At 43.0% G+C, this 15,434-nt stretch overlaps 1 protein-coding gene across 2 annotated transcripts in view; it reads right to left on the bottom strand.

The window, feature by feature from the left end:
* Positions 1-204: 204 nt before the first annotated feature.
* IL17RD (interleukin 17 receptor D) overlaps positions 205-15,434 on the bottom strand; it is a 79,950-nt gene continuing 64,720 nt past the window's right edge. The window contains exons 4-13 of one of the 2 annotated variants that reach the window (XM_056858242.1): positions 14,617-14,735; positions 13,220-13,340; positions 12,820-12,864; positions 12,569-12,720; positions 11,542-11,607; positions 10,761-10,815; positions 9,002-9,112; positions 7,789-7,973; positions 2,284-3,223; positions 205-464 (exon numbers count right to left, since the gene is read on the bottom strand). In XM_056858242.1, the coding sequence (XP_056714220.1) occupies positions 349-464; positions 2,284-3,223; positions 7,789-7,973; positions 9,002-9,112; positions 10,761-10,815; positions 11,542-11,607; positions 12,569-12,720; positions 12,820-12,864; positions 13,220-13,337 (1,788 nt within the window). In that variant the 5' untranslated portion in view covers positions 13,338-13,340; positions 14,617-14,735 and the 3' untranslated portion in view covers positions 205-348. The remainder of the gene's footprint in view (positions 465-2,283; positions 3,224-7,788; positions 7,974-9,001; positions 9,113-10,760; positions 10,816-11,541; positions 11,608-12,568; positions 12,721-12,819; positions 12,865-13,219; positions 13,341-14,616; positions 14,736-15,434) is intronic. The other variant, XM_056858248.1, reaches the window with a different exon arrangement.

Here is a 15,434-nt window from a genome sequence, read left to right as displayed (position 1 = left end):
AACTTTGCTGGCTAATCACCTTATATGTCTTCAAAATATATTTTTCTTATTAGAAAGTAGGTGTGCATATTTCTGTATATATAAATTCATCATGAAATCCAAGTTGGTTGTAGGAAAATATTCAGTTGTTTTAAAAAAATTACAATATATCAAACCAGAAAATTCTTTATTAAAAAAAAACCTATATAGAAAAATCTACTGGCCATAAACTCCCCATGGAAGTAACAGGTAATCCTCCAGGAAAGCATCCATTCCTTCAAGTCAGTCAAGTGGCTGTGATGACGTAGAGAATAATGCATGCACCGAGGAAGTTGATAAAGTGGCAATGCATAAAAATCTTGCAACATGTTATAAAGGTGCAATTGCCTGCAGTTCATCAGTGAGAATATGGCAATGAAGTTCTGCTTTACATATTTCAGGTACAAGGTTGCTAGCTGAAGCAAGCATGGGAGGTTCTTCTTCTCCTAGAAAATGTTGGAAATTTCCTTCATTATTTTCACAATATGAAAATCCCAGTAATAAGTATTCTATTCTAATGTCTTACTATAGCTAGAAAATAATCTTAAAAATAGAGGGAAGATGTTTTCTATGCGTTTGCCACACAAATAGAATATCTTGAGAGATTCTAGAATCCCCAAGATTAAATTTTAAAATCTGTGTTACTAACCTTCATGTTACAGGGAGAAGTTTGAGAATCTATACGTAATAAAAGCTCTGGAAATCCATGAAACATTTCTAATGGTCAAGGACCAAAACATGAATATCCTGTACTGCTGCTCTCTAGAGCTCTCTTGTGTTGAGATTTCACTTAAAGAGTGACCTATCCTATTTAGAACCTAACTTATTACAAGTAATACAGGTTTCTCACCCCCAAGGTTGGAAACACTGCAGTGAGTGAATCAAGCAAGTTCACTTGAATTAAATACCCCATTTAGAGCCCACATCTAGTTGGTGATCTGCCAGCTGCACTGGCTCCAGGTGGTGTACTGAATCAGGTTCAAGGTGCTGGTTCTAACCTTTAAAGCCCTAAATGGTCTGGGAACCACTGTAACTGTGGGACACTCTCTCCCAATATACCCCTCAGAGAGAGTTTCACTCGGCTGGTACAAACTTATTGTAGATCCCTGGGCCAAAATCGATCCAGCTGTCCTCAACCAGAGCCGGGCTTTCTTGGCCCTGGCCCCAGCGTGGTGGAACTCTTTTTCAAATGAGACCCAGGCCCTGTGGGATTTCACCCTGTTCTGCAGAGCATGTAAGATAGAGATGTTCTGCCAGGCTTGCGGTTGAAGGCAGCGATGGGAATTCATGAAAGGCCGGCCTTCCCTCCCTCCTTCCTTTTCCCCTCCCCTTTCCCTCAAATTCCCTCCTGGTTGTTTCCTTCCTTGTGGTCCTTCCCTTCTTTTTGTGTGGTGTTCCTTTGTTTATATGTCCTTCCATCTCCATTCCCACCCCCACCCCCCGGATTGTGAAACATCGATATGGGGTACGGATGCCGAGCCACCTTAATATAACATCTTCCCTAAATGTGGAGAAGCTAGGTGCCATCGTAGTGGAACTGCAATTTTGTTCTGTAGTTCTGTATTTAGATTGCTAAATTGTATGGTATTTATAATTCTTTGTTACATGATATTAGCCACCCTGAGCCCAGCTTACCGGGGGAGGGTGGAATACAAATAAAACATATCATCACCAGTATTAGCCTTATTAGATGGAGGTCTGTTCATGTTTAGGCAGTACTCATGATCCTGATGATCTGATGTCACTGCAATATTACTAGTGGTATTGGATCTAGGCGGAGAGCCAGTGTGTAGTATTGGTTAAAGTGTCAGAGTAGGATACGGGAAACCCAGGTTCAGATCCCCACTCATGCCATGGGAGCTTGCTGGGTGACCTTGGTCCAGTCACACACTCTCAGCCTTGATCCTGGCTAGTATTTGGATGGGAGACCTCCAAGGAATACTAGGGTCATGACACGGAGGCAGGCAATGGCAAACCACCCCTGAATATCTCTTGCCTTGAAAACCTTATGGAATATGTGTGTGAGTGTATATCTATCTATGAATGAATGATCTAGGCACCTTATGGAATATATATGTGTGTGTGTGTGTGTGTGTGTGAGTGTGTGTACGTACACACACACACACATCATCTATATCTATGATCTAGGCACTGAGGCTTCCCATAGCAATCTGGTTACATCTCAAATAAACTGAGTCCTGACACAATCTAGTGTGTTCTGAATGGCCTGGGCAATTGGTTTCTGACTCTGCACTTCAATCTTACCCAGTCCCGACGAAGAGGAGACACTCTCCGTAATTGAAGAGGTTTCAGTATGGTCTGCTAAGAGACCTTCCATTAGAGGCAATGACAACTCAGAAGAAGGAACAGAAGAATCATAAATCCCAGAGTCCCGAGGCATATCTGGAAGATTGGCAGCTTTCACAACATGCAACAAGGGTTGGAGAATGGAGCTGGTATTTTGAATATCCTCAGACTCTCTGTCCTCTCCAAGATTCAAATTCTGCATCATACTGTGAGAGTCTGAATTTAAAGACGGGATAATATTTGCATCTGCTTTCAGGTAGAAATCTCCATCAGCCACTTGTTTGCTGATTAAGTCATTTAGCACCAATCCAGAGTCAAATTTTTCCATCACAGGCTCTTGGTATTGTAAAGGAGCCGGAAGAAAAGGAACAAACTGTTTCTCAAACCAGTCAGGCTCCTGGTCAATGTACTGATGCATGTTGCATATGGCCACATAAAGGGACCGCCCAGATTTGCTCCTGAAATAATTTCTTTTGCTGATATGTACAGGATATAGTTCTGAATCATGAAGGCCAAGATCTCTGGACTGTAAATGAGAGTAAAGCTGAGGTAGGTTATCCATGAGCTTGAATTTTGTGCTCAAATCCAGAACACCAGGAATGTCACCCTCACATGAGTAATCGAAGTAAACTGCTATGAACTTGCAGAGGTCATGTGAATTCTGTTTTGCCTGACGCAGCTTCTCTGCTATTGTTGACACAGCAACCAGGAAGAGTTCTCCTTTCCCAGAATCCCTCTCCTTGGATCCTTTGTGCCTCCAGTTCTTTTTCTCCACAAAGTACTTCATTCCTTTAGAACAGACAACAATGATGTACTGCGACTCATTGATTTTTCGATGAAGCCACTCTTTCTGCCCTTCTTTACAAATCCTCAGGTCCTCCCATAAATCCAAAGAAACCTGCAAAAGAAGAACAGTTGGCTTTTATACCCCAATTTTTTCTACTTTTAAGGAGACTTGAACCGGCTTACAATCGCCTTCCCTTCCTCTCCCCACAACAGACACCTTGGGAGGTAGGTGGGGATCAGAGAGTTAAGAGAGAACTGTGACTAGCCCAAGGTCACCCAGCAGGCTTCATGTGGAAGAGTGGGGAAACTAATCCCGCTCACCATGTGGAGGAGAGGGGAATCAAACCCAGTTCTCCAGATTATAGAGTTCACCGCTTTTAACCACACCACGCTGGTTATGGTATTAAACATGAGATGATGACCGTAATAACATGTGTGTTTATATGCTTCCATGGGCATAAGATAAAAAACAAGTTCATGCAGTAACTTACTATGAAGAGATATGTGCCCAGAAGAATTAGAGCCAGTTTGCATATCACAAGAGTCCCCCTCTTGCAATGACCATCTCATGTATCTCTGGAGCTGACACTGGCTCATAGCTTGGCTGTCTTTGCATGGTGCTTACACATGGGTGATGGACAGGCAGCTATCATGACTTCCATTATGGCAGAATCTCTAAAGTGTCGCCACTGTTGCAGAACCTGTAACAGCTCTGTGTTCAACACCTGTGCGAAATCATCAATTCATACTAATCTGACCTCCCAAGAAGCAGCAGCTGTGCTGTTTGAAGTGGCCCAATGTTTATCAAAACTAGTAATTACCTCAACAAGATTCTGCAATAGGAAAGAAATCTTATAGGATGAGAAAACATCATGTTGCAATAAAAGGTAGCATAAAGTTAGCTACATGAGACCAGTACATACAGAAATACAGATTAGTGGATTTTTTAAAAAATTAATAAACCACCTTGTCTCTAGCAACCCAGTAAAATATCTAGCATATTAGCTACCCACTCTTCACAAAATTCTGTCAGGATACAGAATACAATTTGTGCTCAGTAACCTAATCTATTCTGCTGCAGATACACTCCCATTACCATCTATGATTCCAAATAATGCTGAGAAGGTGCAAAAATGTGCACAAGAACTCTGCACCCACCTGTGCCCTTATCTTTTCCCAATATGATTAGACACAGCCAGTACAGGTAAGGAGATAAAATATTCCCTGTATTACTTCCCACTCTTCTTAGTGATTATGGGTCAAAGAAGGATGGAGGCAGACTATGTGCCCAGCCTCAGCCCATCCAATGTTTTCAGCCAACACCATTTTAGGCTGGTCACAAAGATCACTATCAAGCTAGCAGTACTTGATGCTAAATGGAGACAGAGTGGGGCAGCCAAGTGGTTGCAGCCAACCTAGTTCCCTCTCTTGAGTTCACTGTACATACAGTGTTGGACTAGGATCTGGGAGACCCAAGCCTGAATCCCCACTCTCATGGAAACTTGCTGGGTAACCTTGAGCCAGTTGCACATTCACAGCCTAACCTTCCTCACAGGGTTGTTGTGAGGCTAAAATAAATGAGAGGAATAAATTGGGCTCCTGCTAGGAGAGAAAGACCGAGTGTAAATGAAGTATATACATAACGGGGACAAACTACAATCTATATTTGACCACAAGTTGGGTAGGAGTTCTCCTGACCCAATACTTTCCCCACGGCCACACAACAGCTGTAAGGAACTTAAAATACCCAAGTAATGTGGGGAGGGGCTGTGGTTTAGTGGTAGAACATTTGCTTGGCATGAGTTCAAGCCCTGGAATCTCCAGTTTATTTATTTTATTATTTCCATTTATTACCCCACTCTCCCCGGCCAAAGTTAAAAGATCTGGCAACAAGTGATGTGAAAGACCTCTGCCTGAGTTCTTGGAGAGCTACTGCCAGTTTGAGTAGACCGTAGTGACTTTGACAGCCCAATGGTCTGACACTAAGGCAGCTTCATGTCTGTGTGATCACTACAAATCAAAACTGTGACACCAGGGACTCCTATCTTCCCTCCCTGTGCAGTTTCCTCAGCTGAAACTGCCCCAGAGGATGCTTTCCCCCCCAGCTGCATGGCTGCCTGAGCCAACTAACAGCCAAACATATCATGTAGTTTGGTCCTCAGCCTTGATGCCATACTCTGAACTAGCCAAAGTTTCTGATCAGTCTTCAGAAGTAGCCCCACACAAAATAGTTTGCAGTAATGAATCCAGCTATAACGGGAACACTGATTACAGTGGCAAGATAATTTTTATTGAAAAGGGGATATAACAGGCGATCAAGCTGCAGCTGATGAACGGCAACTTTGTGCAACTGATACCACTGAAGTGTCACGGAACAACTGCCCATGTGCACTCAGTGTCACTTCAGCTCTGGTAGATTCATAACTGCCCCCAATATTGAAGCTACTAGCCTGCAGAAGCTCCCTGTGCAAAAGGATGGTGAAGCATTATAGCATTATTTTCACCCTTTTAAACATTGCTATGATCATCACTAGGGCTGTTGATTCGGTTCGGCCCGAACTGAAAAACAGCCGAATTTCCCGATTCGGTGGTTTTTAGTTCGGGACGAACCGAACTCAAAAATGGCGGGCAACCGGGGAGCCGAATTCAGCGAGTTCGGGAGTTCACGAATAAATCCGGCCAATTCGGGGCGTCAGTAAGCAGCATAATCGTCAGTAAGCAGCATTCTCCTCCCCCAGCCAATCGGTGGCCAAGCTGGGTCTTCTTCTGGCCAATCAGTCAGGATTGAGTACTGGAGGAATCAGCTGATGTGCGGCCCAGCCGGGGGGAGAGAGAGAGAGAGGGAAATCCTCGTGTGTGTGTGTGGGGGGGTGCTTGTGCACATTCGCTCCTTTCTGTGGCTGCAGGGGGCGTATTGTTTGGGGTACAGACCCCAAACTTTCAGAAGATTCAGACAAGCCTTCTTAAGAGACCACCCAAGTTTTGTAAACATTGGGTCAGGGGGTCCTGAGATATGGGCTCCCCCTTTTTTCCCTCCCCCCTTTTCCATTTCCGTGGCTGCAGGGGGCGCTTTTTTGGGGATACAGCCCCCAAACTTTCAGCATAACTTCAGACAATCCTTCTTAAGATACCACCCAAGTTTTGTAAAGATGGGTTCAGTGGGGGCAGAAATATCGGCTCCCCCCTTTTCTCTTTCAGTGGCTGCAGGGGGCGCATTTTTGGGGGTGCAGATCCCAAACTTTGAGCGGAGCTTCAGACAAGCCTTCTTAAGAGACCACCCAAGTTTTGTAAACATTGGGTCAGGGCCCCCCGAGATATGGGCTTTCCCCTTTTCCCTATTGGGATGAATGGATCAGTATGCATCTCCAGAGCAAAACGTCCCGTACCTAAATGGAATCGTCTTGGATTACCGAGTCCTCCCCAGCCCCTCCTGATGGAACAGAAGACAGCCACGGTAAGACCCCTTTGGGGGCTTTAATCTATAATTTTTCTCGTGTGTGTGTGTGTGGGGGGGGAAGCAGAGTCTGTGTGTGTGTGGGGAGGGAGTAGTTTCTGTGGGTGGGGGGGGAAGCCAAAGGGGGCTTTTGCCGGTTCTGCCTGGGGTGTGTGTTCCCCCTCGAGTCTCTCTCTCCCTGGTTTGAGGGAGGGTTTCAGTAGTGTGTCTTCAGGTTTTCCCTCATTCATAAAAGCGGTTAGGTCTATTTGGATGCTTGCTCAAAACTTGTTTTCAAATGGTGACTTAAAGAATGCATTTGGAGTCCCATGCAAAAGGGGAAATTCCACTCCTCCTGCTCATTATGCATAGCTAGTTGCCTCTGTCTCTTTCCATGGTTTGCAAACTCCCAGGTGTCAGGTGTTGCTTTGCACAGTTGCAAAGGTGTTGCTTACAAGGTTGTGTTGCTTTTCAGTCGTGTTGCAATGCTTTGCAAACTTCTCAGCTGTTTGTCGGGGCTGGGAGCTTTGTGCGTGGGCGGCAAGCTCTGCTCAGAGATGCCCCTTTCGGGGCCCATATCTCAGCCCCCCCTGACCCAATCTTTACAAAACTTGGGGGGTCTTTCAAGAAGCGTCCTTTGAAGCTCCACTGAAAGTTTGGGACCTCTACCCTCAAAAATGCCCCCCCAGAGCCGCGGAAAGGAGCGGTTGTGTTTTTAATGGCTTTATTCGGCCGAATTTTTTCCCCGAACTTTGAATTCCTGCCGAATTGCACGGACCCGAAGTGGGGGAGTTCGGACTTCGGCATATCCCGAATCTAAACGGGCCGAATTCAGCCGAATCCGAACTATACCGATTTTTTTTTAATTCAACAGCCCTAATCATCACTCTGAAAAATAACTAAAATACAATGACACAAATTACTTGGCCACTAGAGGTCAGACTTGGTGTATAAATCTGCCCATGACAAAAAATATATACAAATTCCTATTTAATCTTTGCAAAAACTGGATTAAACACTAAACAAAAATCCCCCTCTAAATCAGTTCTGCAGGCTAACTCCCCCCACCCATGATATTTTTAAAAGGCAACCTGGAAAAAATGGTAATTTTAAATATAGTACTAGAATTTAAAGGATTTTACAACATTTAATGTTTTCAACATACTGTACTGTCACCATAGTTCTTTGCCACGGGTAGGAATGTTTATACACACCACAGTGCCGGTGACCACAAAGACTTTTACCTCACAACCACAGAAGTCCTGAAGAAAATAAGCAAAGCACTGGATGACGTTAATGTGCTTCTGACAATCTTTATTGGAATAGCAAATAAACACTTTGGGCCGGGGCCGTTGCCTTTCCACATGGAGGCCTGCAGAGTAGGTTGAAGATTCTGAACTTTCCTCATCTAAATGGGAATAGATATTTTCTAAATTGAAAGAGAGAAGTATTTTACTATCTACATACATGCTGCAATTTCTTCTTCAACTTCATAAATCAGTACATTTGTCTTTATTCCCCCCCAAATACTGTAAAACTCCATCTTCCTCTGTTATTTCATTTAGCTGAAGTCACTTCTGACTGTCAGCAACTATTGCCTATGCAGTTCAAGACAATCTAACTTAAGATCTGTGCATCTAATGAGGATGCGTATATAGTTGCAAGCGTGGGTTAACAAATTTATACCTAGCATAGGCCAAAGAGCACCCCTAATAGCCCAGACTAGCCCAATCTCATCAGTCCCTTGACACTAAGCAGGGTCGATACTTGGATGGGAGACTGCCAAGGAAGACTGGAGCTGCTATGCAGAGGAAAGCAATGGCAAACCACCTCTGCCCTGAAAACCCCTTGCCCTGAAAACCCCATGAGGTGGAACTTCATGGGGTCACCATGAGTTGGTTGCGACTTGATGTCACACTTAACTTTTTACAGCCCAAATATAGAACCTCCTCCTTATATATCACCTGCCCATTTGCTCTCCATTTCTGAGCAAGTCACTAGAATCCAATAAAATTAGAAGTACAAGAGAATTATTTCAGGATGTACGCTACAACACTATTTCCTGGCATGCAAGCACAGGGGACTCGAACCTAAACAAACTAGGATCATTTGCAAGATCAGGGCTGAGTCCACAGTCCAGTTGCTGTACAGTAAACCAGCAGCATTGCCATGACTTACTAAAGCAGCCGCAACAGCTCTCAGCTAGGTGACAAGGCACTCTATGAGTGCGGCTCCTCACCAAGGGTTGTGGTACCTGCAACATCATAATCTTCCAATCCCAGAGCTGAACAGAAACAAGTTAACCTCAACATGGGGTTAATAATAGGCTGGAAATTCCAGCAGCAAGATAGGTTGAGGAAGAAGGGAATCCAGGTTTTAACCATATCCATTCACCCTTGACGTTAGTTGTGCTAAACATACACTCCTTTAAGATCAGTTTCATGGAAAAATACATACCTTGCTGCTTTTTACGACACATCACTGTAAAAAGGGTTGCAAATGCAGAGATGACAACCAAGGGAACAGTAATTGCTATTGCTCTTATTGGCCCTGCCCATGGGGAATGAACTTCAAAAAGACAGACAAAATTAAAATTAACTCAACTGAAATCTCATCTTCCTATTGCTTCTTCTGGCACAAACATTAATCACTTTTCACAGTAATATTACATTATATAATGTATTTGCACTGCATTTATTCTTTATGCAAGGCTACCATAATGCATGTACCGTATATACTCGCGTATAAGCCGAGTTTTTCAGCCCAAAAAAAGGGCTGAAAAAGCCGGCCTCGGCTTATACGCGGGTCAATATGGTAGGGGAGGGGAGGGAGGGAGGAGGAGGGAGGGGGAAACTTACCGCCGCTGCCATCGCCGCCAGGCCCGCGCGGCTTCCCCCAGCCAGGAGCGCCCTGGGGGGGCCTCCTGTGGGAAGGCCTCGCCGCTGGGTGCGCCCAGCTCCCCCCAGCCTGGACCGGCCTGGAAGGGCCTTCTGCGGCCTCAGGAAGGCCGCGCCTCCGCCGGGCACGCCCGGCTCCCCTTGGCCTGGGAGGGCCTCCTGCGGCAGCGGGAAGGCCACGTGCCCAGCTCCCCCCGGCCTGGACAGGCCTGGGAAGGCCTCCTGGAGCAAAGGTAAGCCTGGAGCAAAGGTAAGCCTGCTGGGGGGGGAGGGGTGCCTAATTTTTCCCCATTTTTGGGGAGAAATTAGGCATCTCGGCTTATACGCGGGTCGGCTTATACACGGGTATCAGGGGGGATGACTTTTCTTCCATTACTGTATATAATTTGTATTTAAGAAATATTATCAAAAAACATTTCTAATGTAGCTTGCTGTGCCCTCTATGCCCAGGGAGGCAACCTTTTTGGCCCAAGTGCTTGAAAAGCCACAATATCTGTGAAGAAGTAGGTTGGCTGGCTAGCTGGCCAGCAAAAAAACAAAAAGGGGAGGGGAGACTAGGATTGTATGTGGCTTGACATACGGGGAGCAAGCTGAGGGCCATCAGTGCTGCCAGTATCTCTGTATCTTGGGCAGAGAACTAGCCTTCTGTGCCAAGAAAAGCAATATGACATGTAGCAGTTCAGCACACATGCTGGGGACTGCCCTGTTATACGTTTTTCATAAATTATTACCATTACCATGAACATGACAAAAAAACCTCTAAATTCAGGAAATTCAAAATGCTGTAGATAGATGAGCACATACTGTTGCGTCCACAGAGTGTCCCCACACCACCACCATGATTTCACCTCAAATGCAACTTGCACTGTTTGGCAGTGCTAATCATGCATTATGTGTCGTGGAAACAGGGGCAAGAGGAGAAAAAAGTAACTGAACTATGTTTATACATCCATCCCCTGTTTCTCCTCCAAGATATGACTAGTATTATAAGAGGCTTCAGAGCTAAGAGTTAACTATGAGATAGCACACATGTTTTTCAGGGTTTTCTTCTTTTTGTAAATGTAGTAAGCCCTAAAAAGCAATCCTAGCTGCAGATTAACACTGGGAAGGGAAAACAATGTGCCATCCTGAGCTCTTTTGAAGAAGGGTGGGCTAAAAACATTTTAGATACTTTTGTTAAATCTTGTGTGAACTTTTGTTATGTTCTTATGTTGTACTGGTCAAAGACGGCAATAAATTTTTATTACTATTATTATTTCAGATAGGAAATTCAGAAGGAAATGGCGAGTTGACACAGGGTTCTAGGGGGGGGAGCATACCTGGCTTTAGCGCATAATGCATTGTCTTCCTTGTTGTGTTTGTATCATCAACCAGCTTTAAAAGAAAACAGGAAAGCACTTATTTTAAAGGGGATATAGGAATATTTAATGTTACAGGGGAAAAAATCACTGTTAGGTATCTAGATTTCAAGAATAAAGTGAAACCAGTAAGAAATACAGCATTTATGGACTGGCTCACACATGCATCTCAGCGCTTGTACCATCAAGTGATTATTTGCCTATATGAATTATCAATGTAACAACATTCCTATCACCCCTCAATAATGGTTCTCAACTGAGTATGTCAACAGACTCTGCAGTGAGGGTTTGAAGTTATCCATAAATACAGAGGTCAACCAGAGGTATCTGGATGCTTTGGATGGGTTAACAGTGTAATCTTATGCAGAGTCACTCCAGTTCATTGAAATGAATGGGCTTAGAGTAGAGTGACTCTCCTTAGGATTGCATTGTAAGCCTCCTGGGCCAGATGGTGTCCACCCAAGACTGCCTTGGTAGACTCAAGTTAGAAAATTACGCTGGGTCAAGGGAGATGATGAGTGTTCAGATTTATTTGTTCCCCACCTCCTCATTCCTACTTTGGGTAAGTAAATGCTTATACAAGATACACTGTCACTACAGCAATCATGCAGTAATGTAGCAAGGGAACATCAACATCTACAAAATTTCTTTAAAAGGAGGTGCCGAATACTGCTGATTTGATTTCAAATAGAAAGCAATTTCTGTAGATATCACTTCTGAAACTACAAATAAATGATATTACCTCAATTATATAATCTCCTGGTGAGACATTCTGAAGAATACAGCTTGTGAAATCTGTATTTTTCTCCTAGGCAGAGATGAAGGCAATTACTTTACAGGGAATGTAAGGGTTTTAAACTAGCAGAAAATACGTTCATGTTAAAAGGTTGCCAATTTGGAGATTTAAATTCTTTCCAAGCATATAAAATTCTCCTGGTACAGAAAATGCAAAAGCAGAACTGCATAATGAAGCACAAAGCCCTCTGAGTCTTTGGTCTTATCAATGTCACCGAGTGATCATTTTAAAAAATACTAAGCACTGAGCTCATAATCAAAAGCCCCACATTAATAGAAGTGCACCAGGCTCTTTTCCTTCCTACAGCCAACAACAGGAGGACCCCACTACACTCATAGACTGGCTCAAAGCCAAGCGTCTAGCAGAGTGCCCAGGGGAGCAGATTCCAGAGATGAATGCAACTGACTGAAAACAATTGGCAGGTAACCCAAGGAAATTAGAACTGCACATTGCCCAATGGCCTACAACAAAAGCATAACATTTGGATTCTGTAGATTTAAAAGTATATCGCTTTGAACAACTCTTATGCAAAATATGTTGCCAGATTCAAAAAGTGCTAACAGTTACAAAACGGCAAATGGTTACTTCTAGTTACTAAAGCAGTATACATGTAAACCAATACTCTTGTCAATGGGGTAATGTATGATTAAAGTGCTTTGCATAATCCAAGGGCGAATGTCATCATGCTAAAGGACCATAAATAGACATTCAAGTGTCAATGTTGTGGCACAGGGTTATTGAAGAAAAATCTCCAACACAGCAAAACTAGGTAAACGGAAAACTTCAACGTCACACAGATTTCAATGAGAGAGTTCAGTACATATTTAAACTTTTACCAAGTCAATCATACTTGAAAGAGCTTAGCTGTGGTTGAATTATATACAATGGGCTTTTCCTAGAAAATGACTGAAACTTCCAAATATGCCTGTAACAATTTAATATATATGTATAGCATTGCATATATTCTGCATACCTGTTTGCAAGCCTTCTGTTTGAAGTGTCCTTCATTTTTCAGTTTGTAGTGCAGGTAATAATACCTGAATCCAAAATTATGTGGTGCATGGTCAAAAGATACATGCATATTAAAACCTTGCTGGGTAACATTCAGATTCCTTGGCTTCCAAACTATGAAGGAAGAGATATTTAGATATTGAGACATTAACAACTCAAGAATACTTGCTTTTTCCTTTCATGAAATGTGAATAAGTTAACACGTCTACTTACAAGGTTTGCAGGCAAGATTTTCAGGCTGCAGAAGCAATTCACAAGCTAATAAGAAGCACACATTAAAAAAAGAACAGTTATTATTTTCTGATTATTTGCTGATGAGGTCTACCATCAATTTAATAGGTCGCTATAGTTAAGCAATTTGCTCTCAGCCTGCAACACAGTGATCTAATTTACTTAGCTAATGTACATAAAATACTTTGAACAATGCTATATTAAAGCTATGTTTTTAAAGCTTAATCTCAATGATAATCAGACTGTCTCCAACAGTTTTGAATACTGTGATACTAATTTTAACAAAAAGTGGATGGATGCAGCTCCAATTGCTACTATTTACTATAACAGTCAAGACACAGATCGCTATTTTAAAAATGAAAGTCATCATTGTTGTACTTACGCCGTGTTCTGAAGAAAAATGGGTGGTAGTTACTTTCATTCTTAATGGAAGGAAAAGGAACAATCTTTACAAAATAATCCGTTTCAAATTTCAGATTTAGAAAAGGCTGAGACTCCATTCCCTTAGGGGGGGAAAGAAATTAAAGCCAGTCAGTAATGTATTTGAATGTTTCACCTGTGGTTACTAGAATGGATGAGTGCATTTGCACGTATGCATGCATGTTTCCCCAGCACAAGTCTGAAGCTGCTGTTAATATAAACACGAAGTGAGAAAAGAAGAGTTCCCTGACATAATCTTCCAACCAGGAGCTTCCCAGAAGCAGTCTTGCTCACGGTGCTTCACAAATGGATTCCCTTTCAACAATGAGATCTTAGCGGAAGTCACAAAGAGCAGCGAGCATGGCAACAGAGTTATGCCTTCTGCTTTTGGGGAAAAGTGAAGCTGAACAGAGCCACTCAACTGGGTCACCAGCCGACTGCATAGTAAACATATCGGAAGGATTGGAATCACTTTCACAGTCACAACTGCCCTACTGAAGCTTTGTGTAATGCCCCACCTTCTGTGCAGCCACCATCTTGTGCTGCACAAGAGCACCTCACTCTCTATTCCAGTACTTTGAGCTACAGATACATGCAACGGCAATGAGGACAACAGTCAATGCTAGTGAGGGATCAAGCAGTCCACAGGGCTGGGGCCCTGTTATTTATACACCCAAACCTAAGGTTTAAGGAACCAAATATACACACAAGCTGTTATGCACAACTCTTGACATAGAAAAATGCTCCTTTTGCTGACCAATATCTGCTGACCATACAGTGCCCTTGAACACATAAAGCTGCCTTATACTGAATCAGACCCGTGGTTCATCAGAGTCAGTATTGTCTACTCAGACTGGCAGCAGCTCTCCAGGGTCTCAGGCAGAGGTCTTTCACATCACCTACCTGCCTAATCCCTTTAACTGGAAAGGCAGGAGATTGAACCTGGGACCTTCTGCACACCAAGCAGATGCTCTACAAACTGAGCCACAGCCCCTCTGTTAATTTCTTTCAGCAGCAAAAGGATTAATCAGAAGTTCACATTATTCCAGAAGCCAAAGAAAGAGAGAAACATTTGGGAGCTACACTTCTGAAAAGAGAAGGGCCATGGCATGCTAGAATGCTGGGCTGTAACTAAAATTTGTAAAATTGAGCAAGTACTCTCCCTGAGCTCTAGTAATCAAGACCACACCTCTGAAAAGAGCCTGTCATGGAAAGTGCCACCAACTTCAGTGAGGCTTTTTGTGAATTAAAGGGTCAGAGATGTCAAGCCATGAGATTCAACATTCCAAAGTGTCAACATTATGTCTTCAACACTTTATACAGGATTATTAGAATAGCGCCCAAAAGCAGATCACTTACAGTCCATTTATAACTTGAGTTGAGCTGCTTTGGGTCTTTTAAAACCAACTGCTGACACTGTCTTCCCTCCGACTTTAACTCTTCAAGTATTACTCGAAATCCCTTCAGAAATTCAATTCCTGTAGGTATTTAAACAAAACACAAATAAAGACCGCATATAATTAAAGACTTCTATTCATAAGCTGGCTCTTCCCATGTGACTTCACACTTCCAATTATTACTGAAGTTGTGTAGGAAGGAGACACAGTATACAGTATACACAGCTCACACACTGCTGAGTAACGTCAGAAGGGCCCTCTGTGCTGTTAAAAATTCCTGATGCATGAAAAAATAGCACAAAGTTTGGTCTGTACCTTACATTTTTTATTCACTAGTGTTAACTCTGTGGTTAATTTTGCTCAGTAGAGTGAAGCTTTCAGACACGCAATTTAACCACAGTTAAATAAAAATGCGGAGTAACCCACTTATACCAGGCAGTCTTGAGGAGGAAGGAACCAACCTCATATTTGCCAGGTGCCCTCATTTGGATGCAATGACAAATTGGACTGCTGAAACCAGAAAGTCTTCAATTGTACTCCAAGAACATGAGCATAACAAGCACACACAAAGTTACATATGTTCATTAATTAAGTCTAAATACAGCTATCAGCTCTAAGTATATTCAGTAAAATAGATTAAGTTTTAATGGGATAAGATTCTTATAAGGGCAGATATTTGAAAACAGGCCTTGAAGAGTAGATGATCTGCATAACCAAGCGAGAGCAGTGCAGAATCTTATTCTTCTTAATTGTGGACGTTTCAGAGGCAAGCAGAGATAT

Source organism: Euleptes europaea, chromosome 1 (assembly GCF_029931775.1).
Source record: "Euleptes europaea isolate rEulEur1 chromosome 1, rEulEur1.hap1, whole genome shotgun sequence".
Taxonomy (NCBI): Eukaryota; Metazoa; Chordata; class Lepidosauria; order Squamata; family Sphaerodactylidae; genus Euleptes; species Euleptes europaea.
This window is presented reverse-complemented; position numbering and strand designations above follow the sequence as displayed.